General features: G+C 35.8%; 6 protein-coding genes and 2 long non-coding RNA genes across 11 annotated transcripts; 5 read left to right on the top strand and 3 right to left on the bottom strand.

Annotated features, from left to right (window-relative positions):
- The first annotated feature begins 257 nt into the window (after window positions 1–257).
- On the top strand, window positions 258–2161 carry LOC104773288 (plant UBX domain-containing protein 4). The gene is given in 5 exon segments (XM_010497866.3): window positions 258–456; window positions 458–517; window positions 770–1049; window positions 1138–1233; window positions 1543–2161. Coding segments are annotated over 5 exon segments (921 nt in total). The 5' UTR covers window positions 258–373; the 3' UTR covers window positions 1945–2161.
- A 2080-nt stretch (window positions 2162–4241) lies between these two features.
- Window positions 4242–9893, bottom strand: LOC104773290 (uncharacterized). Of its 2 annotated transcripts, none has more exons than XR_015578300.1 (7): window positions 9158–9893; window positions 8456–8579; window positions 8179–8366; window positions 7982–8073; window positions 6873–7227; window positions 5541–6784; window positions 4242–5411 (listed from the first exon to the last, which is right to left on the bottom strand). It is a non-coding gene; the product is annotated as an uncharacterized LOC104773290 (long non-coding RNA). The 2 variants fall into 2 exon arrangements; XR_015578299.1 differs by having other exon boundaries at window positions 8200–8366; window positions 9158–9604.
- Window positions 4360–7428, top strand: LOC104707574 (receptor-like protein 46). The gene is made up of 2 exons (XM_087481850.1): window positions 4360–5469; window positions 5560–7428. The coding sequence occupies exons 1-2, from the start codon at window positions 4407–4409 to the stop codon at window positions 7371–7373; spliced, it is 2877 nt and encodes a 958-aa protein (XP_087337976.1). The 5' UTR covers window positions 4360–4406; the 3' UTR covers window positions 7374–7428.
- A 608-nt stretch (window positions 9894–10501) lies between the features above and the next one.
- Window positions 10502–11594, top strand: LOC104773292 (receptor-like protein 46). The gene is made up of 2 exons (XM_087480781.1): window positions 10502–11486; window positions 11543–11594. The coding sequence occupies exons 1-2, from the start codon at window positions 10705–10707 to the stop codon at window positions 11592–11594; spliced, it is 834 nt and encodes a 277-aa protein (XP_087336907.1). The 5' UTR covers window positions 10502–10704.
- A 6-nt stretch (window positions 11595–11600) lies between these two features.
- Window positions 11601–11981, bottom strand: LOC147929897 (uncharacterized). Its single transcript, XR_015578301.1, has 2 exons — window positions 11863–11981; window positions 11601–11724 (listed from the first exon to the last, which is right to left on the bottom strand). It is a non-coding gene; the product is annotated as an uncharacterized LOC147929897 (long non-coding RNA).
- On the top strand, window positions 11974–14849 carry LOC104773293 (chromatin remodeling protein EBS). The gene is made up of 5 exons (XM_010497869.3): window positions 11974–12797; window positions 13298–13640; window positions 13741–13809; window positions 14162–14303; window positions 14531–14849. Exons 1-5 carry the CDS (start codon window positions 12692–12694, stop codon window positions 14555–14557), a joined length of 687 nt encoding a protein of 228 aa, XP_010496171.2. The 5' UTR covers window positions 11974–12691; the 3' UTR covers window positions 14558–14849.
- A 2670-nt stretch (window positions 14850–17519) lies between these two features.
- Window positions 17520–21073, top strand: LOC104773295 (uncharacterized). 2 transcript variants are annotated; one of them, XM_087481851.1, is made up of 16 exons: window positions 17520–17675; window positions 17812–17900; window positions 18197–18276; window positions 18382–18472; window positions 18544–18670; window positions 18752–18920; window positions 19049–19193; window positions 19266–19356; window positions 19444–19502; window positions 19581–19658; window positions 19790–19873; window positions 19958–20133; window positions 20229–20357; window positions 20442–20514; window positions 20595–20680; window positions 20772–21073. In XM_087481851.1, exons 2-16 carry the CDS (start codon window positions 17814–17816, stop codon window positions 20854–20856), a joined length of 1560 nt encoding a protein of 519 aa, XP_087337977.1. In that variant the 5' UTR covers window positions 17520–17675; window positions 17812–17813; the 3' UTR covers window positions 20857–21073. The 2 variants fall into 2 exon arrangements, with proteins under 2 accessions (XP_087337977.1, XP_087337978.1); XM_087481852.1 differs by lacking the exon at window positions 17520–17675 and having other exon boundaries at window positions 17685–18039.
- On the bottom strand, window positions 20876–22281 carry LOC104773294 (chaperonin-like RBCX protein 1, chloroplastic). Of its 2 annotated transcripts, XM_010497870.3 has the most exons (6): window positions 21973–22262; window positions 21753–21847; window positions 21558–21675; window positions 21420–21436; window positions 21227–21289; window positions 20876–21129 (listed from the first exon to the last, which is right to left on the bottom strand). In XM_010497870.3, exons 1-6 carry the CDS (start codon window positions 22127–22129, stop codon window positions 21049–21051), a joined length of 531 nt encoding a protein of 176 aa, XP_010496172.2. In that variant the 5' UTR covers window positions 22130–22262; the 3' UTR covers window positions 20876–21048. The 2 variants fall into 2 exon arrangements, with proteins under 2 accessions (XP_010496172.2, XP_087337979.1); XM_087481853.1 differs by lacking the exon at window positions 21420–21436 and having other exon boundaries at window positions 21535–21675; window positions 21973–22281.
- Between the last annotated feature and the right edge of the window lie 290 nt (window positions 22282–22571).

Below are 22571 nucleotides of genomic sequence, written 5' to 3' on the forward strand. Positions count from 1 at the left end.
ATAGAAGGAACAACAAAACGTCATGCCACAAGGAAAGTTACTAAAAAAGTGTCAAAACCACAAGTACCAACCAAAACATATCAAATCTTATATACTATATCTTTTTTTGTACTCCTCCTTCTGAAGTCACGCGCTCTCTCTCGCACACACCAGAGAGTAGAGAGACCACACACACATTGAGAAGAAACTCCACGCGCCTAATCAGCGCGTAAGACAAATGAGCGTCTCTCTATATCTAGCGTTGCGTTTTGATATCTTCATCATCTTCATCTTCTTGATTGATTCATTCTTTTGATTATTCGTTCGTCTCTCTTCTCTCTAGCGTTCGTTCGTTGTCAGTTCGTCGCATCGGAGTTTTTAAGAACAAAAAAAAATGTCTTCGAAAGACAAGAAACAGGCGAAGCCATCAAGTAGTCGTGGTAAAATCCGAACTCTTTCCGATCTTAACCGTAGGTCGTCCTGACTCCGACAGTGATTCCGATGGACCTCAAGAATACTACACCGGTGGTGAGAAAAGGTCAGTCCTCTTGTTTCCATTTTTTTACAAGTGATGATGATTAAAGAAGTGTGTAGGGGATCGTCTTTAGTAATGTTTGGATCTTCTTAGAGTTATCGAATTAGATAATGAATTATTATAATCATTAAATTGTTTTTTAACTGTTCAAATTGATGTTTATAACACTCTAAAATCGAGTTTAACCTTAGCTAAGTATGTCGATTTAGGTTTCTTTAATGTTGTCTAATAGTGATGTTTTATTGTTCTTGGCAGTGGTATGTTAGTTCAAGATCCTTCGAAGAAAGATGATGTTGATGAGATATTTAATCAAGCTAGACAACTAGGAGCTGTGGAAGGACCTCTTGAGCCACCTTCTTCGAGTTCCAGGAGTTTCACTGGGACAGGGAGATTGCTTTCAGGTGAAAACGTGTCTGCTGGTCCTCAACAGCCTGAGCCTGTTGTTCACAACATTGTTTTCTGGTCTAATGGATTCACCATCGATGATGGTCCTTTGAGGAAATTGGATGATCCTGATAATGCTTCTTTTCTCGAGGTGAATAATTCAATTTTTTAATGGTGTTAGAGGTGAATGAATGAGTTTCATTGTGAAACTGTTATTGATTTAGTTTGTGTTCTTGTAGAGCATTCGAAAGTCTGAGTGCCCAAAAGAGCTTGAGCCTGCTGATAGAAGAGCCCCGGTACATGTCAATCTGATGCGAAGGGAAGAGAAATGCCCTGTGAGTCCTCTGTATTAGTACTCTATCCATCTCGTATATTTTTTTCATGATCAGCTTTGTTTTCAAGACCAAAACTAGCACTTGCTCACACTAGTTTCAAGGCCATAGCTAGCACTTGCTCACACTCAGATTTACATGAATATCTTTGAGTTTTGTTCATTTTGTATTAGAAAGTTTAGAAATACTAATTGTTGAAACGGGTAGTTTGGTCTTGCTAGATTTGATAAATACATATTTTGTGGTGCTAGATGAGATACTATTTAGTCTGCTTCCCTTTTTTTATTGACCGTGTTACCGGTCTCATTGAAGGAACGAGAGAAGCGTAGGGTTTCATTTCAAGGTGTCGGAAGAACTCTAGGTGGCAGCAATGATGGCAGCGGAAGTAGCTCACCGATGGCTCCAGATTCAACTGTCATTCCCATCCAAGCCGGTTCAGTAGCACAAGCGCCATCTCCAAGTCTTGTAATAGATGAAACCGTTCCAACAACATCGATACAGCTAAGACTAGCTGATGGGACACGCCTGGTGGCTAAGTTCAATCACCATCACACGATCAACGACATTCGCTCTTTCATTGACTCATCTCGACCTGGAGCTCCACTGAACTACCAGCTTCAGGCAATGGAATTCCCACCAAAGCCCTTGACTGATCTCACTCAGACCATTGAACAAGCCGGTCTCGCCAACTCTGTTGTTCTTCAGAAATTCTAGAACTTTCTACAAGGGTTTGTTCTTTTTTTTTCTATCTCTATATGCATTATCATGAGATCTTCATAACTGCTACTGTAACCAAAAAAAAATGTTGGGCCTGTAAGTTTACTTCTTGGCTTTGTATACGCAACATAAACGGTGTCTCTCTCTTATGGGAAGAAAAAAGACTTGTGGTATAGTTTTCACTTAATTTATGGAAAATAAATATTTTCTTTTATGCGTTTTTGAGTTTTATACAAGCTTCTCGGAACAATTATACATTATCATCTAATGTCATATGGATATCTTTTTTTGTGTGTCTTAGATACTTAATAATGCATTAACAAATGTGGAGTCAATGGTTTCAAGTCAACATGCATGATGGAAATTTCGACGATTTGCGTATTTGAGAATGCAGACATGAAGTGGAAGACCCGACAAGTCAGCTTTGTTCGGATTTTAGTCATTTTACCATTCGCTTGGACTTGTCATAATAATAAAACAAGACAAAGAAACACACAGCAACTGGCATACGGCAAAAAATTTCAGAAAATAAAAAATGCTGAAGCCATGTCTTCTCTCCTGCTTCCTCTCCATCTTCTTCTTCGTCATCTTCATACCAAAACTATCTTTCTCTTGCCCGCAAGACCAAAGACAATCCCTTCTCGAGTTCAAGAACTTGCTGACTCACAATGTCAAGAACCAATCCAAAACAGAAATCGACTTAATGGGACGTTTCAAGACATGGAGGCCAAACTCAAATTGCTGCAAATGGCAACTTGTGAGATGTAACGCTCGTTCGCCTTCCAGAGAAGTCACATACCTAAATCTGAGCTCTATTTCCGAATATGATGGCTCAGTCTCAGTGAGTTTTAGAATTCTAAAACCGATTCTGCGTATAATTTCTCTTGTCACGCTTGATATCTCGTATAATTTCATAGAAGGAGAGATTCCTGGGGATGCATTTGTGAACTTGACCAGGTTGATCTCTCTTGACATGAGTTATAATCTCTTTAACAGCACTATCCCTCCTAAATTGTTCTCTTTGAAAACTCTTCAGTATCTTAACTTAAGGTGGAGTGGTTTTGAAGGAGAGATTCCTGGAGATACGTTTGTGAACTTAACCAGCTTGATCTCTCTTGACATGAGTTCTAATCTCTTTAACGGCTCTATCCCTCCAAAATTGTTCTCTTTGAAGAATCTTCAGCATCTCAACTTAAGCTGGAGTGGTTTTGAAGGAGAGATTCCTGGAGATACATTTATGAACTTGCCAATAAAGGTACTGCAAATGTGAAAGGCCGTATAACCCAGATGATCTGATGGTCCAATGTGAAAGGGTGCAAGGACTGGTAAATCCTAATGATCATCCTTCTATTTTCACCTCCTTTGTAGATATCCCATACTGAATGCTGATGATAATATTACTGGTCTTGAAAGTTGTGTTATCTAAACTAGCACTTGTTCACACTCAGATTTACATGAAATATCTTTGGTTTTGTCAGTTTGAATTAGAGATTTTAGATTAATGATTATAGAGATGGGGATTTTGGTCTTGCTAGATTTGATGAATACATATTCTGTAGGGCCGGATACGATATTCTTTACGTGGAAGTGCTTATTTTTATAATCGAGTTACCCGTCTCATTTCTCATTGTAGGGACGAGAGAAGCGTAAGGTTTAATTTCAGGGTGTTGGAAAAACTCTAGGTGGTAGCAACGACGGCAGTGAAAGCAGCTCGCTGATGGCTCCAGATTCTACCGCCATTCCTATCCAAACCAACTAAACCGGTTCAGCCGCACAAGCACCATCTCAAAGTCTTGTAATAGATGAAACCGTTCCAACAACATCGATCCAGCTAAGACTAGCTGACGGGACACGCCTGGTGGTTAAGTTCAATCACCATCACACGATCAACGAGCTCTTTTATTGACTCATCTCGACCTGGAGCTCCACTGAACTACCAGCTTCAGGCAATGGAATTCCCACCAAAGCCCTTGACTGATCTCAGACAGACCATTAAGCAAGCCGGTCTCGCCAACTCTGTTCTTCTTCAGAAATTCGAGAACTTTCTACAAGGGTCAGTGTTCTTTTGGGTCTATATATGTAAGTTTACTTCTTGGCTTTGTATAGTTTACAACATAAACGGTGTCACTCGTGGTATAGTTTTTACTTAATTTGTGGAAAATAAATTTCGTCTTTTATACATCATTTTTAGGAACAGTTATTATACATTGTTAGTTTGGTAAGAGCATGTAACCAAATGTCATTCTTGCATATCTTTGCTGTATTTTTTAGACAACTGTGGAGTCAAGTCAACATGATGGAAATTTCAACAATTTATTTGAGAATGCAGACCCGCCAAGTCAGCTTTGTTCGGATTTAAGTCATTTTACCAATCAACTTGGACTTGCAATAAATACAAATCAAGACAATGAAGACACTGCAAGTGGCAAACGTACGGCAAAAAGTTTCAGAAAAAAAAAATGCTGAAGCCATGTCTTATCTCCTGCTTCCTCTTCATCTTCTTCGTCTTCTTCATACCAAAACTATCTTTCTCTTGCCCACAAGACCAAAGACAATCCCTTCTCGAGTTCAAGAACTTGCTGACTCACAGTGTCAAGAACCAAGCTATAGCAGAAATCGACTCTATGGGACGTTTCAAGACATGGAGGCCAAACTCAGATTGCTGCAAATGGCAACGCGTGAGATGCAATGCTCGTTCACCTTCCAGAGAAGTCATAGACCTAAATCTGAGCTCTCTTTTCAATTTTGGTGATTCAGTCTCAGTGAGTTTTAGCATTCTGAAACCGGTTCTGCGTATAAATTCTCTCGTTACGCTTGATATCTCGTCTAGTTTCATACAAGGAGAGATTCCTGGAGATGCGTTTGTGAACTTGACCAGCTTGATCTCTCTTGACATGAGTACGAATAGCTTTCACGGCTCTATCCCTCCTAAATTGTTCTCTTTGAAGACTCTTCAGTATCTTGACTTAAGCTCGAGTGGTTTTGAAGGAGAGATTCCTGGAGATGCATTTGTGAACTTAACCAGCTTGATCTCTCTTGACATGAGTTGGAACAGCTTGGACGGCTCTATTCCTCATGAATTGTTCTTTTTGAAGACTCTTCAACATCTTGACTTAAGCAAGAATCTTTTTGGAGGAGAAATTCCTGGAGATATGTTTGTGAACTTGACCAGCTTGATCTCTCTTGAGATGAGATTCAATAGCTTCAACGGCTCTATCCCTCCTACATTGTTCTCTTTGAAGACTCTTCAGCATCTTGACTTAAGCATAAATGGTTTTGGCGGAGAGATTCCTGGAGATGCGTTTGTGAACTTGACCAGCTTGATCTCTCTTGACATGAGTGATAACAAGTTTAACGGCTCTATCCCTCATGAATTGTTCTCCTTGAAAAAACTTCAGCGTCTTGACTTAAGCTACAATGTTATTGGCGGTACGTTGAGTGGTGACATCAAAGAGCTCAAAAATCTGCAAGAACTGATCTTAGATGAGAATCTCATTGGAGGAGAGATTCCTCCGGAAATAGGTAAACTAGAAAAGCGCTAAACTTTATATTCATGTTATGTAGATCGAAGCTGTGTGTTAAACAGTTTCTACCTTTTAAAAATCTTACAAGGTAGTCTTGCCGAGTTGCGGAAGCTAGTTTTGAGGCAAAACAAGCTCAATGGTTCTATACCGTTGTCCATATCACGGTTAACGAAGCTTAAAACGTTTGATCTTAGGAACAATTCCTTGTCTTCTAAGATTCCAGACGGTATTGGGAACTTAGTCAGTCTATCAGTTCTGTCTTTGAGCATGAATAAGCTGTCGGGTGGAATTCCATCGTCGATTCGGAATTTGAAAAATCTTGAAACACTTGAGCTTGAGAATAACAATGGCTTGTCAGGTGAGTTTCCCATAGCTTGGTTGTTTGGTCTTCAGAAGCTGAAGATACTGCGGCTTGGAGGAAACAAACTTCAATGGAACAACAATGGTTTTGCCTTTTTACAGTCTAAGTTAACACATCTGTCACTTAGTTCTTGTGGCTTAGAAGGGAATATTCCGAATTGGCTCAAGAATCAAACAAGTCTTGAATACTTGGATTTGAGCATGAACAGACTCGAAGGAAGTTTTCCCGCATGGCTATCTAATCTGACAATCAGATTCATAACTTTGTCAGACAACAGACTCTCAGGCTCACTGCCTCCAAATTTGTTTCAGTCTTGGAGCTTATACTATCTTGCACTATCAAGGAACAACTTCTCTGGTCAGATCCCTGATATGGAATCATCGGTCACGATACTCATGCTGTCTGAAAACAACTTGTCAGGATCAGTACCAAAGTCTATTACAAAGTGCTCTGATCTGATGTTGTTGGACTTGTCAAAGAATAGATTATCAGGTGAATTCCCGAGGTTTGGTCCCGAGTCAAACCTTGAGTTTCTCGATATATCTTCCAACGAGTTCTCCCGGGATATTCCATCTTACTTCGGGAGTGCCATTAGTATGCTCTTAATGAGTGACAACAATTTGAGTGGCGAATTTCCTCAGAACTTCAGAAATCTCTCAAATCTGATCCGTCTTGATCTCCATGACAACAAAATCTCCGGAGATTTCGCGAGTTTGACCTCCCTGTTACCTTCCTCTCTAGAGGTTCTTAGCCTGAGAAACAATTCCCTCAAAGGTTCAATTCCAGAAGGCATATCCAATCTCACAAGGCTTCAGGTCTTGGATCTCTCTGAGAACAATCTTGATGGGTATATCCCTTCATCTCTTGGGAATCTTGCATGCATGATAATGTCTCCTGAGAGCTCATCTTCGGTTATGCGTCCATGGTTACTCTTTTTTACCGACGAAGAAAGCTTTAGAGAGATCAAAACACAAGATATATTTAGTTTTGCAGTGAACTGGAAGAAATCAAGACAAGTTCTTTTCCATAGAAATTTCTACCTCTATACTCTCATAGATCTCTCCAAGAACAAGCTACACGGAGAAATCCCAGCTTCTTTAGGGAATCTCAAAAGCCTAAAGCTTTTGAACCTCTCCAACAACGAGTTCTCTGGATCAATCCCACAAAGTTTTGGAGATCTCGACAAGCTAGAGAGCTTAGACCTTTCACACAACAACCTCATTGGCGAAATCCCGAAAACGTTATCCAAGCTAAGCGAGCTGAATACTTTGGATTTGAGCAACAACAAACTTGCAGGTAGAATCCCTGAAGGTCCTCAGCTAGACAGGTTGAATGATCCAAACATTTACGCCAACAACAGCGAAATCTGTGGAGTGCAAATCCAAGTACCATGCTCTACGCAGGAGAAGGAGCCATCAAATGAAGAAGAAGAAGAAGATAAAGAGGAAACAATGTTTTCATGGAAAGCTGCAGGCATAGGTTGTTCTTGCGGATTTCTTATAGCACTTGTGTTTATGTACTCCAATGGAATGTGGAAGTAACAGAAATTACTACTCATCAAAAAATATTTTCAATAATAATTTGCATTTTAGAAAACTTTTTTTTCTATCATAAATTAAAGTTTATTGAAAGTTTATTAATGATGATTACAAAATATTATGTCGATATTAAAATTAAAATAAATTAAATTATTTGTTAAATTACGTTTAATATTTTATACATAGTATGAATCTCGCTGAAAATTTATTTGTTGAAGACTAGGAGGTTCTAAGTAAAGTTTTACTTATATTTAAATGTAAATGCATGTAAGTCTAACACAATTTCAAAATGAATATTTTTACATGTATAAATTATTGGCTTTAATATATCATTTTCTCAAAATCAAACAAAAAAGAATACAATTTTTGTATTCGTATAAAAGAAAAAAACAACAACAAAATAAATGAAAAAGGAAAACACTTCATTTTTTTCCCAGAGGGAATCTGAGCATCTCCAATGGTAGAGAACCCTTTGAGTAGTTCTTAACATTTTTATTATAAATTTTGCATCTTTGCAACACTTCTTAAAAAGAAATAGTTAACATTTTGAAAATTATTTGATTTGTGAGATAATTTGTTCTTACAAAAAGGAGTGTTGTATATTTAGGTACCATGGAGTAAGCGCAGTGGAGGAAGGGATGGTAGCTCAGAGCCTCAGACTGTGGTGTTGTAACTTTGTCACTCACCAATTTTGCCAACCTTGCTGTAACAAAGTAGTCGCAAGAAGTCTTTATTATCAATCGCAAAAGTGTTTGTTTGCCAGCCTTGCTGTAACAAGTCTTTATTCAGATGAGAAAAAAAGGATAACCTGGAAGAGAAGCGGGCACACCTTTGTCTTGTGAGATAATACATGGAGGCTCGACTCAATCGTAAGCTTTAACATGAAGTGATCCATAGTTGGATTTTGCTAAACACAGTCATCTCTGGATGGTCATGCAATGGAATCACTAACATGAACCAATTGCAACATCAAACTGAATTGTTCCTCCACTTCCCCTATGAACGCAAACAAGAAAGAAACTGTGAGCCTATGAAGGAAGAAGAGATAGGGATATAATCAAACATATGATATTTACTGTCCCTACTTCTATCGGTTATATGGATTTGGCTTGCAATAATCCTCCTCCTTCGTGATGACAATGTATAAACCAAATTAACAAGCTGTGGCAAATTTTCCTTTTCAGGTTCAGTCTTTGGTCTCTGTTTCATCTGCAAGACACACAAACACACACACAATGGTCAGTAAAGATGGCTGTTTCAACACTGTTTGCAACTGTAATCAAATCAATCCATTCAAACAATCAAATCCCCGAAATTAACAATGTGAAAGCAAAACGGTAGCAAGGAAAAGCATCACTTACTGATTTTTGATCACAAGAAAGATTTCAGTACCAATCGAAAATTGTATCTCTTCTCTAAACAGAACATATAAAAAAAAAATTCAACCTTTACCCCCAATGAGAACTCTAAAATCACTGATCCTAATAGTCCCATTATGTATAATAGATTAGGTTGATGCATCTCTTCTCTCCAAACCATAAATCTCATCATGTATACATATAAAGTTTCAACCTTTTGCATTATTCCTCAGCGACTCTGACGATTTCAAATTGTGAAGTTGCAATTGCCCAGATTAATAGTGGGATTCACAAGTGAAAGTGAGCTATTCATGATAAAATTTTCCACATTTATTCAAATCCAGTGATCACAACCTAAAAACCCTTTAAACCAAATCTTTCTAAATCTCTACCGACATCACTAACTCAATCAAAGAAAGAGAGAAATACCCAACACAATGCATAGCTTTTGGAGAGCAATGGAAGCAGGAGAAGGAGCTTTGCTAGTGAAAGTCTCCTTGCAGAGGTCGTAAACCTCTTGCACTCTGGCAGAATTTTAGAGTAACAGAATCGAAAAAAAACAAGAGAAACCAAACAAAACCCTAAATTTCATGGCGAAAACCCCTCTTCTGCGAAGGGCAAGCTTGGCAAGGAAGATATCGACTCGTATACTATCAGAGGCACCACCAAAGTTGTTAAGAGGTCAGTCCAAATTAAGCTCTATGTGAACTCTCTGTAACACTAATCAATCTTTTTGAATGCTTCTTTTTGGGTTATTGAGCTGCGATTAGATTTCTCATTTCAATCTGAGAAAAGGGAAAAAAAATCTGTTCTTTTTATATAAACTTATCTTCTATTGGTTGTTTGAGGTTTGATTCAATGAAGTTGTGTTACGTCACTACTGCTGAATAATAACAATTCGGAATATGTACTTTGTTGTATGCAGAATGTGATCTTTTGGTAGATTTCGTTTTGTTTTGGAGTTATGAAGGGACTACTGCGGCTGAATAATAACAAGAAAAGAAAAGAAATAAAATGTCTTCAAAAGACGATAAGAAACCGGTGAACCCATCGAGTAGTCGTGGTGGAATCCGAATTCTTTCCGATCTTAACCGTAGGTCTGGTCCTGACTCCGACAGTGATTCCGATGGACCTCAAGACGACAAGGTCAGTCCTCATTTTTGCTAGTGATGCTGATGACTTAGCCGATGATACTTTATGGTGATTAAAAAAGTGTGTCAATTAAATTGTTTTTAACTGTTCAAATTGATGTTATAACACTCTCAACATCGAGTTTAACCTTAGCTAAAGTATGTCAATTTAGGGTTCTTAACATTTTGATTCTCGTGTTGTAGTGGTATATGCTAGTTTCAAGGCCATAGCTAGCACTTGCTCACACTCAGATTTACATGAATATCTTTGAGTTTTGTTCATTTTGTATTAGAAAGTTTAGAAATACTAATTGTTGAAACGGGTAGTTTGGTCTTGCTAGATTTGATAAATACATATTTTGTGGTGCTAGATGAGATACTATTTAGTCTGCTTCCCTTTTTTTATTGACCGTGTTACCGGTCTCATTGAAGGAACGAGAGAAGCGTAGGGTTTCATTTCAAGGTGTCGGAAGAACTCTAGGTGGCAGCAATAATGGCAGCGGAAGTAGCTCACCGATGGCTCCAGATTCAACTGTCATTCCCATCCAAACCGGTTCTGCATTCTTTATGCGTTTTTTTTGAGTTTTATACATTGTTAGTTTAGTAAGAGTATCTAATCAGATGTGATATCTATATCTTTGTTGTTGTGTTTTTTAGATAATTATAAATGCAGAAACAAATGTGGAGTCAAGTCAACATGATGGAAATTTCAACAATTTTTTTGAGAATGCAGACGTTAGGTGGAAGACCCGACAAGTCAGCTTGGACTTGTCATAACTCATAATTACAAAGCAAGACAAAAAAGACACAGCAAGTGGCGAACGGCAAAAAGCTTTGAGAAAAGAAATGCTGAAGCCATGTCCTCTCTCCTGCTTGCTCTTCATCTTCTTCTTCGTCTTCTTCATACCCAAACTATCTTTCTCTTGCCCACAAGACCAAAGACAATCCCTTCTCGAGTTCAAGAACTTGCTGATGACTCACAATGTCAAGAACCATTCCATAGCAGAAATCGACTTAATGGAACGTTTCATGACATGGAGGCCAAACTCAGATTGCTGCATATGGCAACTTGTGAGATGTTCGCCTTCCAGAGAAGTCACACACCTAGATCTGAGCTCTCTTGGCAAGACGGACTTCATTTATACGCAGAACACGGTCTCAGTGAGTTTTAGCTTTCTGAGACCGGTCCTGCGTATAAATTCTCTCGTTATGCTTGATATCTCGTCTAATTTCATACAAGGAGAGATTCCTGGGGATGCGTTTGTGAACTTGACCAGGTTGATCTCTCTTGACATGAGTTATAATAACTTTCTTAGCTCTATCCCTCCTAAATTGTTCTCTTTGAAAACTCTTCAGTATCTTAACATAAGCCTGAGTGGTTTTGAAGGAGAGATGCCTGGAGATGCGTTTGTGAACTTGCCAAGGTTGATCTCTCTTGACATGAGTTATAATCTCTTTAACGGCTCTATCGCTCCTAAATTGTTCTCTTTGAAGACTCTTAAGTATCTTAACTTAAGCGTGAATGATTTTGGAGGAGAGATTCCTGGAGATGCGTTTGTGAACTTGACCAGCTTGATCTCTCTTGACATGAATTTTAACCTCTTTGACGGCTCTATACCTCCTACATTGTTCTCTTCTTTGAAGACTCTCCAGTATCTTAACTTAAGCGAGAATGATTTTGGAGGAGAGATTCCTGGAGATGCGTTTGTGAACTTGACCAGCTTGATCTCTCTTGACATGAGTAGGAATAGCTTGAACGGCTCTATCCCTCATGAATTGTTCTCTTTGAAGACTCTTCAGCGTCTTGACTTAAGCAACAATGTTATTGGCGGTACGTTGAGTGGTGACATCAAAGAGCTCAGGAATCTGCAGGAACTGATCTTAGATGAGAATCTCATCGGTGGAGACATTCCTCCAGAAATAGGTAAACTAGAAAATAAATTCTCAAAACTAAAAATTATATTCATGTTATGAAGATTGAAGCTGTGTTAAACTGTTTCTTACCTAAATCTTACAAGGTAGTCTTGCCGAACTTCGGGAGCTGAGTTTGAGGAAGAACAAGTTCAATGGTTCTATACCGTTGTCGGTATCATGTACTCCAATGGGCTGTGGAAGTAACAAAAATTAGTACTCATAAAAAATATATCTAAAATAAAATTTCCTTTTAACAAACTTTCTTTTTTTTTTTTCAACAAACTTTCTTCTATCATAATTCATAAGCTTGTAACGAAAGAAAAATGTTAATTATGATGATTACAGAAACAAAAGGTTGATAATAAATTAAAATTTAATTATTTGTTGCATCTCACTGAAATTTTGGAGTTTTTTTTTTTTTTGCGAAAAACTACTTGTATTTGGTAAGTAAAAGGTTTACTTATATATAATATATAAATGCACAATTTCAGATTGCATTTTTTACATATTAATTTGACTTGATATACTGTATATTTTTTTTTTATTAAATAATTTTTAGGCTATTAAAATTTCGGAATAAAAAGACAAACAAAACAAAAAACAATTGTGTTAGAAGTTTTGGCCTTAAATCGATTTTGAACAAAACTTGTAATAATTGGCTCATATTAAAAGATTGGGGAAAAAAAACAACAAAAAATAAAATGAAAAAGGAAAATACTTCATCTTCTCCGAGAGACATTCTAGGGTTCTAGATTTATCTCTTCGTTCCTCTGTGATTTCTTCTTCTTCCTTCCATCGATCTCAAGCTTCTTCTGATCTTATAGAAAGTTTCAATCTCTATACATTTCGAGAAACCAAACAAAAACCCAGCTTAAATCGAGCTCGCGAGTCGGTGGAAAAAAAAAAAACCTAAGATTTCATGGCGAAAACTCGACCTGGTGTCGCTTCTTCATCGGCGAAGAGCAAGCTTGGCAAGAAAGATATAGACTCGTATACTATCAGAGGCACCACCAAAGTTGTTAGAGGTCAGTCCAAATTAAGCTCTATGTGAACTCTCTATAACACTAATCACTCTTTTGAATGCTTCTTTTGGGTTATTGAGCTGAGATTAGATTTCTCATTTCAATTTGATAAAAGGGAAAAAAATATGTTCTTTTATATAAACTTATGTTCTATTGGTTGCTTTGAGGTTTGATTCAATGAAGTTGTGTTACGTCACAACTTTGGAATATGTACTTTGTTGTATGCAGAATGTGATCTATGAAGCGACGTTTTGTTTTGGAGTTATGAAGGGACATTTATTTACTGTGTTGTATTTGGAAAATGTGTGCTTTAGGCTTAATTGGTGGCTAACTATGTGTATGCATTGCTTGATACGATGATAGGGAACTATAATGCTTATGAGATTTCTATACTGTAGTTTGTTTATCATTTGAGTATACCGTGTGGAATACAGATCTGCTGTTTTTGTTTTTATCAATTTAGTTGAACTTAGAAATGTGATTGTTGAGGTGGTTTTTTGCAGTGGGTGATTGTGTGTTAATGCGTCCATCGGATGCTGGTAAGCCTCCTTATGTGGCGTGTGTTGAGAAGATTGAAGCAGATGCTAGGAACAATGTGAAGGTGCATTGTCGTTGGTATTACCGTCCTGAAGAATCACTTGGGGGAAGGAGGCAGTTCCATGGAGCCAAAGAGCTTTTCTTGTCTGATCACTATGATGTTCAAAGTGCACACACCATCGAAGGGAAATGTATCGTTCACACCTTTAAAAACTACACTAGGCTTGAAAATGTTGGAGCGGAAGATTATTATTGTAGATTCGAGTATAAGGCTGCTACTGGCGCATTTACCCCTGATCGAGTTGCTGTGTAAGTAGATATATAGAGTAGTAATGTAACATGCCTTTTTCTCTCCTGTGATTTCCATGAGTTTTTATTTATCCATTTTGGGATTTACTTGGCTCTACAGGTACTGCAAATGTGAAATGCCGTATAACCCAGATGATCTGATGGTGCAGTGTGAAGGGTGCAAGGACTGGTAAATGCTAATTTTCATCATTCTATTTCACCTCCTTTTTCACCAAGTATAGTTACTCAACTTGTAAGATATAATTCTGATGATAATATACTCTTAGAAAACTGTTATTCCTAATCCGGAACAACTTGCCTTGTGTTTCGGATGTAGATGGTGTCTGGTACAGAAAAAGTCGGATCTCTGTATCATTCTTCTAGTTGAAAAGCCTATAGCTTTCTTGGGGAATTTGTTAGGAAATCATGTATGTTGCTTGTTTGCTTTTATTACAACGGAAAATACTGGGTGCTCACTGTTTGAGCTCCTTGTGATGTCAGACTAGTCAGAAGAGTTAGGAGTTACAACTATGTTATTGTAGGTATCACCCAGCGTGTGTAGGCATGACGATTGAAGAAGCAAAGAAGCTGGAGCACTTTGTATGTGTTGAATGCAGCTCTGATGAAGATGGAGTCAAAAGATCTCAGAACGGGTTTGCTTCATCACCAACCAATGATCTTAAGGTAGGTTTTGTCTTCTTCGTTTTTTTCAACTTCAGTTGTTACTTTGATAGCATCATAGCAATAACCTTTGCCACCATCATTGACTCTATTTTTGAGATCTTAGTAAAGCCACAAAAAGCCAACATTTCATTTTTGATATCTTCTCTTATCCGGATCAAATCCGTTTGTTTTTACTGATTTGCCTGAAACAACTTGTTCTGGTGTTAACAACAACTTGGTGTGTTCAGGTGGAAGCCAAGCGCCGGAAAAGATGATCGCGGGTAAGAGCCCCTTATGAGTGGATATAAAAGTTAACTTGAAGCTCTTTGGGTGCAGATTTAAGATTAGGGTTTTGTCTTATCGTCGTTAGTAAATCCGGGAGAAGAACCATAGAGAATGTGCAAAGAGCTGTATAGCCGAAAATTTCATGGGATAACTTGAAAATGTTTCAACGCACCTGAGATATTTTTTTTACTGTGGATTGGTTTTTCCTGAGAGAGAGAGACTCAAAACGTTGGACACACTCTGCCTCTGGCCAACTCAAATAAGTAAAGTAAATTATCAGAACCTGACCAACCAAGGTCGATTTATCATGCGAACACGGATTTGTTAACCAGGTCGGTTTTCTGGTGATAAAACCATGTCTAAACCGATGTCAGTTGGAACACAAATTAAATAGGTGCATATCCAAAAAAAAATTTAGTTCTAAACCGAAGTAGAATACAAGCTAACTTTATGTTTAGTACCTGATTAAGAAACATTTGTCGCCGATAATTTCACATTTTGATTAGAATATCCCCTATATAATAAAACTCTATATAATATGTTATAAGATTAATTATTTGATAGGTTATAGGTTATATGAGTTGTAAGTCGTAACCATTACTTAAATCTCAATTTCAAATCTTCTTAATAAGGATATTCCAAAAAAAAAAAAAAAAGTTCCACGGAATATTTAACTAACCACATATAGGCAACAAAATCACAAAAAATAATAACTCTTCTGCAGATTAAGAGTGATTTTCGATTATACTAGCAACAAAATCTCGAAAAAAATTCAAATCCTCATATTTAGCATATGATTTTATTGCATAATGTTTATTCACAACAACTTTTAAAAACAATTACATAAATTATATTTTATATAAAAATTACAATATAAATAAAAGAAATTGTAACCCGTGTTATCTATTATATGTATAATCCTCAATACTGTAGCTTATAATGAAAAAGGAAAAGTATTTGGAAACAATAACAGAACAATACTCTTAACATTAAAACCAAAGAAAATAATAATAAAAAAATAATAATAATAATAATAATAATAATAATAAAAATAATAATAATAATAGTAATAATAATAATAATCTATATATAATAGCAATCCGAATAAATGCCACCAAAAGTTGTGTATTTTCAATTGTACCTTTTGGATAATTTTCTAAAAAAATCTGTAGAAAATTTAAATGTTTGTTTTACAAAAAGTTGTGATTGTTCATTTTAACATTTTTTTTTGTAAAGTTGCAATTGTTCATTGTAGAGTTGTGTCTATTCGAATATTTATATCTTTTGAAATATATATATATATATATATATATCTGTTTGAACTGTTTTCATTTTTTGCCATGACACAGAAAATATAATTTCAATATCAACATTTTTTACAGCTCTCTAAATTATAATTTAGCATTCATCCTTTTAAAAGTAAATAAATTCTTCCAATTATTGATTTAACAAAATATTTTTGGAATGATGAATCTAATTTACAAAAGAGTTTTTTTCCAAAAGTTAGATGGATTATATAGTGAGCTTTTGGATTTGACTTTTGAATATGGTAATAAATATGTCTTCTGTTTAAAAGCAGTTTATATGAGTTTGTAGGTATAATCAAGTGCAAACACAACAGTTGCAATTTCTCGGAGTATTTTTCGTAAAAATATTAACAATTTTTTTTATTAATTCAAACGATTGCATCTGTTCATTGTTGTGTCTTTCACTATATTTTATTTATATTTTTTCATCACAACTTTTCGTTCTAATAGGTGTGTCTATTTAAATAGTCTTGTTTTTGAACTCTCTTTATATTTTTCTCTTCATCACTAACTAACAAGTTTGTTGAAACACATTTTTCATTTTATGTTAAATCTAAATAATGAATATTTATATCTAATATTCAACGTTATTCAATAATCTAATTAAAATTTTAGAAATGATTATATCAATAGAGAAATTTAATACGACTTAATATAGAATTTACAATTGCGTCTATTTATCGTAACTTTTTGTTAAAAATATTTTTAAAAAATAATAACAATCTGAATAAATGTGAACAATAATTGCGACTTTTCATTAGGCATGGGCAATATATCTGACCCGAAATACCTGTATTGGAACCGAACCGAAATACCCCGGTTCGGATCGGGTATGGATCTTCCACATTATACTAATTGGATCTTGATTGTAAATACTTATGGGTATCGGTTCGGATCGGATAATACCTGATACCCAATTAGTACCCATATATATCTATATCTAAACCTATGTACATATCTACTATCCCCCCATTAAAATCGAAATTGAGATTGCGAAGAATCGTGTGTTGATCAGTTCCTCTCCACTTCCTATAAAAAGTTTTCATAGTAGTTTTTGTAAATGTTCACTTTCTCAGTTAGGATCACTTTGCCATAATGATTTTTTTAATCGTAGCTCTTTACCTTAACTTTTCATAAAATATCTTATATTTATAATATTTTAAATAATATGTTTAGCAAAGTTGCGTCTATTCTACATAATATTTTTTTTTATAAGTTTTCATTTTGATGGTTGTATATTTAATAACAGTTTATGTTTAATGTTTATGTATTCAAACTATTTTATTACATTCAAATATTTTATAATGTATTATTTTAAATTTTTTAAATTTAATTGTTTTTTCTAAAATACTTATCCGCGACACCATGGAGGTTTGAGTCCTAGTAATAATAATAGAACAAAATGTATTTGTAGTTCTAACCTAAAAAAAATATTTTTTTGGCTTGTAAAGTAAATACAATATAATGCAAGATAAAAACTATTGAACTTCTAGTTTGTCCAACAAAAAAAGATATTGAACTGTTGAGATAATTTTATCTTTTGGATTTGTGTGATTGGAAGCGTTTTGATGCGCCATTTTATCAAATCTATTTCATTAATAATTAATGCATATTTAAACGTATGATTTAAGTTTTAGTTTGGTTTAATTAAACTTGGTCAAGTCTCAAGCGGTAGGTAAAGTTACAACCGACGCCGTTAGTATATGCACTACCTTAAAAGGCTTAAACGCTAGCCGTTGAAAAGGAGAAGACAAAAGTCTCGATTTTTTTTTTCCGATACTTTAACGGCCAGATTTTAAAGGTTCCTCCTGTCCCATGTTCTATTACGAATCGCTTGATTTTGTTTTTCTTTTTTTTTTTTATTATCTTTCTGGGTTCCCTTTTCTTGTCGATAAAAATTGTTTCTTTTTCGTTTAACCCACATGATGTAAATTCAGATATGAGCAAGAAAAATCTGGCGATTCTGTTGCGTGCTAGAATGAGATCCAACAATCCCTCCACCAAATTCTCCCTCTCTCACTTTCCTGTAAGCTTTTTTTGTTTTTTTTCTGAAAGTTGTTCTTCGTTGCGAATTGATTATAACATCGGCGATTGTGATCAAATTCACCCAATTTGTAACCATGGGCGATGAAAATGTTTACATCTTTTGATTAAACAAGAAGAGAGTAAGGAATTTGTATTGGCATCCATAGCTTTAACTTCAGTAAGAAAAAAAATAAATAAAAAAAAAAAGATGGTTTTGCTTCTTGAGCTTTTGAAAGAAGATAAGAATAGAATAAGGCCAATTTGACTCTATTATAATGGTTGTTGATTTGTTCTCAGAAGGAGATTCAATCTAAAACACAAGAGAATCATTCTAATGAAGGAATTGGGAATTCTAGTAAGTTTGATACCACAGGAAGGTAATTACTCATTTATATATTTGATTAGCACCTCTCTGATCTTTGAAAGAAGTGAGTTTTGTAATCTTTGAATCGACTTGGTGGTTGTTGGTTATGTTTGTTTAGGGTATACGATGTAGTTCGAGAAACAATGCACTCTGCTATCTCAGCTAGCAAAACCGGTGTATTAGACATTACTCTTAGTGATTTTCAAGAGGTAAACACTGTCTCATTCTTGATTCCCTTCTTTCATGTTGTTTAATTACTTATGGTTTAAAATGCTTATAGGGTTACTTTAGCCTGTCTCTTGAAGACCGTGGGAAGTTACTGCTTGTTTTAGCCAAAGAATATGATGTTAACCGGGAGCAAGTCCGAGAACTCGTTAAGCAATATCTCGGACTTGAAAATCCAGCTGGTGAGTCTTTGTGTTTCTGATTGCTTTCTTTTACGGTATTATTCGATAATGCTACATTGATGAGAAAGTATTTTTCTTTAGGTGATGATGATAATAAGGAGGCTTTATCTTCTGTTTTCTATCGCATTGAACGGAATCTGAGGCAATCTCTTCGGCCAACATATGAAGTTCTCTTTGAGAGGTTGAATACACATCCAGGAGGGTTGAGATTTTTGTCTATACTCCGTGCTGATCTTCTATCGATACTCATGTAATGTATCCCTCCTCATCTTCTTGTTTTGTGACTGGAAACTCAAATAGTGGAAGAGAGTTTTTGAATCAGATGGTGAAATATTTCCGGTTAGAATCTGACCTTGATGGTTTGTTTCCAATGTGTAGAAAAGAAAACATGCCATCTCTGCGAACGTTAGATTCCTTTTTAAAGGAGAAACTTGGTATGTGGCTTAGTCCTGCCACTTTAGAGCTCCATCAAATTACTTGGGATGATCCTGCCTCCTTGCTTGAGAAAATTGTCGCATACGAGGTATGCATTAGTTGTTTCCGTTTACTGTGTCAGATAGTTAAAAATTTTATCTGATGACGCATTATTTATAAGGCGGTGCATCCTATTAGCAACCTCTTGGATCTTAAAAGAAGATTGGGAATAGGCCGTCGATGCTTTGGATATTTCCATCCATCTATTCCTGGTTAGTTACTTAGTTTTTCTAGACAAGTTCTTTGATTGTAAGTTAACCACATTCGTTAATCATCTTGCGCCGTGCCATTATTTTCAGGTGAGCCACTTATTTTTATCGAAGTTGCTCTTATGGAAACTGTTGCTCAAACAATTCAGGTCAAACTAATCTCCACCCTATACTGCATAGTTTAGATTTTTGGCTATGTGTCTAAAAAATTACTTATACTGTAGCAGGAAGTTTTGTGGGACAATCCTCCCATACCAGAAAACCAAGCAACAAGTGCTTTATTTTACTCAATTTCTTCAACTCAGGTTTGTTCATCCTCCTTCTGCATATATGTAGATCTTGCAGTTTTCATTGCCTCATATCGTATTTTCCGATTCAGTTCATGGTGTTGTTTAAAGCTAAGGCTTTTTGACTCATTTCTAATGTGTATATGCAGCCTGGCTTAGCTGGGATAAACCTTGGAAAATTTCTGATCAAACGAGTGATTACATTGGTGAAAAAAGACATGCCACATGTTTCTGTGAGTACTACTTCGGCTATTTTATTACTGTATTGAGGCCTTATTTACTTGCTCAACAAATTTTTTTTTTTTTTTTGGTTCCAGACATTTGCAACACTTAGCCCCATTCCTGGATTCATGCAATGGCTCCTCTCAAAGTTATCGTCTCAATCAAGATTTGCTGAAGGGGAGCGTGATACACAGAGCAATTCGCCTTCATCTACTTTTAGCGAGAAAGTATTACTACCAGAAGAGGAACAAGCCCTGATGAGTCTATCAGAGTAAGAATTCATTAATAAAACTCTTCATGTATGTTCTTATCAATTATATACAAAATCATGTCCAAGGCATCAACTTAATAACCTTTTGTTTGCAGTGATTCTTCTTCAGGTAGCAACGGCATGGAAGTTCTATTGAATTTGCTATCAGTAAAGAACTGTGATTGGCCTACTTCACCTCGTATATTGCCAGTTTTAGAACCTATTCTTATGCGGTTATGTGCAAGGTATGTTCAGTTTTGGATGAGATGCAATGGTTAAATATGAATAATCTAGGCATAAACTTCAATGTTTTGTCTTGATTACGATAGGTACCTCTTGCAAGAGAAGAAGAGAGGAAAAGCTTTAGACTCTGTTGCTAATTTCCACTTGCAAAATGGAGCGGTAAGTGCAGTGTGATAGGTCTTATAGTTAACAGAGTGATTAAGATTGATAAGTTTATTGTTTTTTGATATGTTACATAGATGGTTGAAAGAATAAATTGGATGGCGGATCGATCAGAGAAAGGTATTCATCAAAGTGGAGGCATTATGGTTAACTATGTCTATAGGTAAAGTAAACTCTGTATTCTAAGTGATTCTGCTTCAAGGCTTTCGGTTTTACTGGTTCTAAATCTGTTGTATTTTTGATTAATGACACAGGTTAGAGAATATTGAAGACTATGCTCAATCGTATTTTGGGTCGGGCAAAATCCATGCCTCTCCCGGTATCCATTCCCGTCTCTAGGTAACTCCGCAAAGAAAACTGATCAATGTGATTCTCGATTTGGTCATTCTCAAAAGACAAAGGGTCTAGGATTAGGCCTGAGATTAACATTAAGCACAAATGCACAATGGTGTATGTATGTACAAACGGTTATAAGTGTGTATACTCTCCAGACTATATATGTGTGAATGTGTTTCGAAGAGACATGAGGTTTCACGTATCGGAATCTGTTTCGACATGGCTAGTCTCCAAGACATATTCACGCATGAGTCTTGTGTTGGATCCATCTACGTTCTACATTTTCACAAACACAAGATGCTTCCGTTACATACTCTTTACACTCAAATATGTATAGAGATAAGGAAAGAGGGAGAGAGAGAGAAGAGAGAACCTTGAAGGCGAGGCACTTCAGATTATCCCACTCGAAATCGTTTTTACAATAGGCAGACCGTACCTACGTGGTAACAACAGGTCAAACCGTAAATACAAAAGCAGAGATGGAAAACAGATGTAGATGTCTTTTTTTTGACATCGCTGTAGAAGTCTTTTAATGTCTTGAAAGAGAAAAGAAAAGCGTAGCTTACCTCTAAAATTCGAAGGGCTTGTTGCATTGGTCATGAATGATACCAAAAACAAAGTTTTTAGTTTCGTTATTTCATATTAAATATAAAGAGATATATGCAGCATATGTAAAGTGACTTTTTCTATAGAAGGATTGGTACCTAAGTTCATGTGACGTGAAGAGCGACGCATCAGAGTGGCACAAAATTTATCGCCGTCACTTACAGAGTTTGTCTCTAAGAATTCTCTTAACTCCAAATACGCCTCAGGGTTATAACTCTGTCATTGATTAACAGAAATTGAGAATTACTATAATCGAAACACCTAAATTAAAGAAAAAAAATCATTATACTGACCTCAAGCTGAGCAGATACTATCCTCACTGCAACGTAAGTAAAGAAGTCATGAAGATGCTTCGCAGCCTTAGCCTCCGGAGAAGCTTCTCCAAAGCCTAATTCAATTATTCCAAAAAAAAAAACATATTTAGAAAATAGACACTAATCTATATAGAGAAACTGTGTATGGATCAAAAACCACACTGTGTGAATGAAATGTCATCAAATATTATTTACATACCAGGAACGTACATCTTGTTAGAACAAATTCTAGTTTGTTTGCATTTTCGCGAATTTCGCATTAACGGAATAGAAAGGGAAGGTCTATTTCGAAATTTTGGATTAAGGTAAGAGAGGTAAGATTGATGGAGAAGGAGTGAAGAAGATGATGACTCCATTGAAATATTTGATGAAGAAAAATTGCAGGAGAGGCATTATTGTTTTACTAATTTGGTCGTATATAAGAGAATGTATTAGATTCACACATTAAAATATCTAGGTAGGATATGGATAAATAAATATCTTCTAGTTGAAAGTATAGAGACAAAACATCTTTTGTTATTGTAACGTCAAATATATCAATTAGATTTTTTTTTTTTATCAATTTTAAGATTTTAAAAAATGAAATAAAAATATGTATATTCAAATAATAAAATGATTTTATTGTTGTTGATACCAATTAATCAGTAAGCTTTTTGGGATGATTGAAAAGAGCATGTGTCAAAAGAAATTATTATACCCACTGAAATCATAAAAGAAGAAAATGGTATAACATTTTTGTTTGACCAATAATAATAAAAAGTTCTTAACAAATGTGTGAAATCAATCCACCACAATTCT

Source organism: Camelina sativa, chromosome 13 (assembly GCF_030686135.1).
Source record: "Camelina sativa cultivar CO46 ecotype springtype chromosome 13, ASM3068613v1".
Lineage (NCBI taxonomy): Eukaryota > Viridiplantae > Streptophyta > Magnoliopsida > Brassicales > Brassicaceae > Camelina > Camelina sativa.

What these genes read in the sequence shown, in the direction of transcription:
- LOC104707574 (XM_087481850.1), top strand. Translation starts at nt 4,407, where the DNA reads ATGCTGAAGCCATGTCTTATCTCCTGCTTCCTCTTCATCTTCTTCGTC. An exon ending in AGAGATTCCTCCGGAAATAG is followed by an intron (nt 5,470 to 5,559) that starts GTAAACTAGAAA and finishes AAATCTTACAAG; the next exon opens with GTAGTCTTGCCGAGTTGCGG.
- LOC104773292 (XM_087480781.1), top strand. Translation starts at nt 10,705, where the DNA reads ATGCTGAAGCCATGTCCTCTCTCCTGCTTGCTCTTCATCTTCTTCTTC. An exon ending in GGCTCTATACCTCCTACATT is followed by an intron (nt 11,487 to 11,542) that starts GTTCTCTTCTTT and finishes ATGATTTTGGAG; the next exon opens with GAGAGATTCCTGGAGATGCG.
- LOC104773293 (XM_010497869.3), top strand. Translation starts at nt 12,692, where the DNA reads ATGGCGAAAACTCGACCTGGTGTCGCTTCTTCATCGGCGAAGAGCAAG. An exon ending in CACCACCAAAGTTGTTAGAG is followed by an intron (nt 12,798 to 13,297) that starts GTCAGTCCAAAT and finishes GGTTTTTTGCAG; the next exon opens with TGGGTGATTGTGTGTTAATG. An exon ending in TGTGAAGGGTGCAAGGACTG is followed by an intron (nt 13,810 to 14,161) that starts GTAAATGCTAAT and finishes ATGTTATTGTAG; the next exon opens with GTATCACCCAGCGTGTGTAG.
- LOC104773295 (XM_087481851.1), top strand. Translation starts at nt 17,814, where the DNA reads ATGAGCAAGAAAAATCTGGCGATTCTGTTGCGTGCTAGAATGAGATCC. An exon ending in AAGACATGCCACATGTTTCT is followed by an intron (nt 19,874 to 19,957) that starts GTGAGTACTACT and finishes TTTTGGTTCCAG; the next exon opens with ACATTTGCAACACTTAGCCC. An exon ending in ATGGTTAACTATGTCTATAG is followed by an intron (nt 20,681 to 20,771) that starts GTAAAGTAAACT and finishes TTAATGACACAG; the next exon opens with GTTAGAGAATATTGAAGACT.
- LOC104773294 (XM_087481853.1), bottom strand. Translation starts at nt 22,129, where the DNA reads ATGGAGTCATCATCTTCTTCACTCCTTCTCCATCAATCTTACCTCTCT. An exon ending in TAACAAGATGTACGTTCCTG is followed by an intron (nt 21,848 to 21,972) that starts GTATGTAAATAA and finishes TAATTGAATTAG; the next exon opens with GCTTTGGAGAAGCTTCTCCG. An exon ending in TGAAGTGCCTCGCCTTCAAG is followed by an intron (nt 21,130 to 21,226) that starts GTTCTCTCTTCT and finishes GTGAAAATGTAG; the next exon opens with AACGTAGATGGATCCAACAC.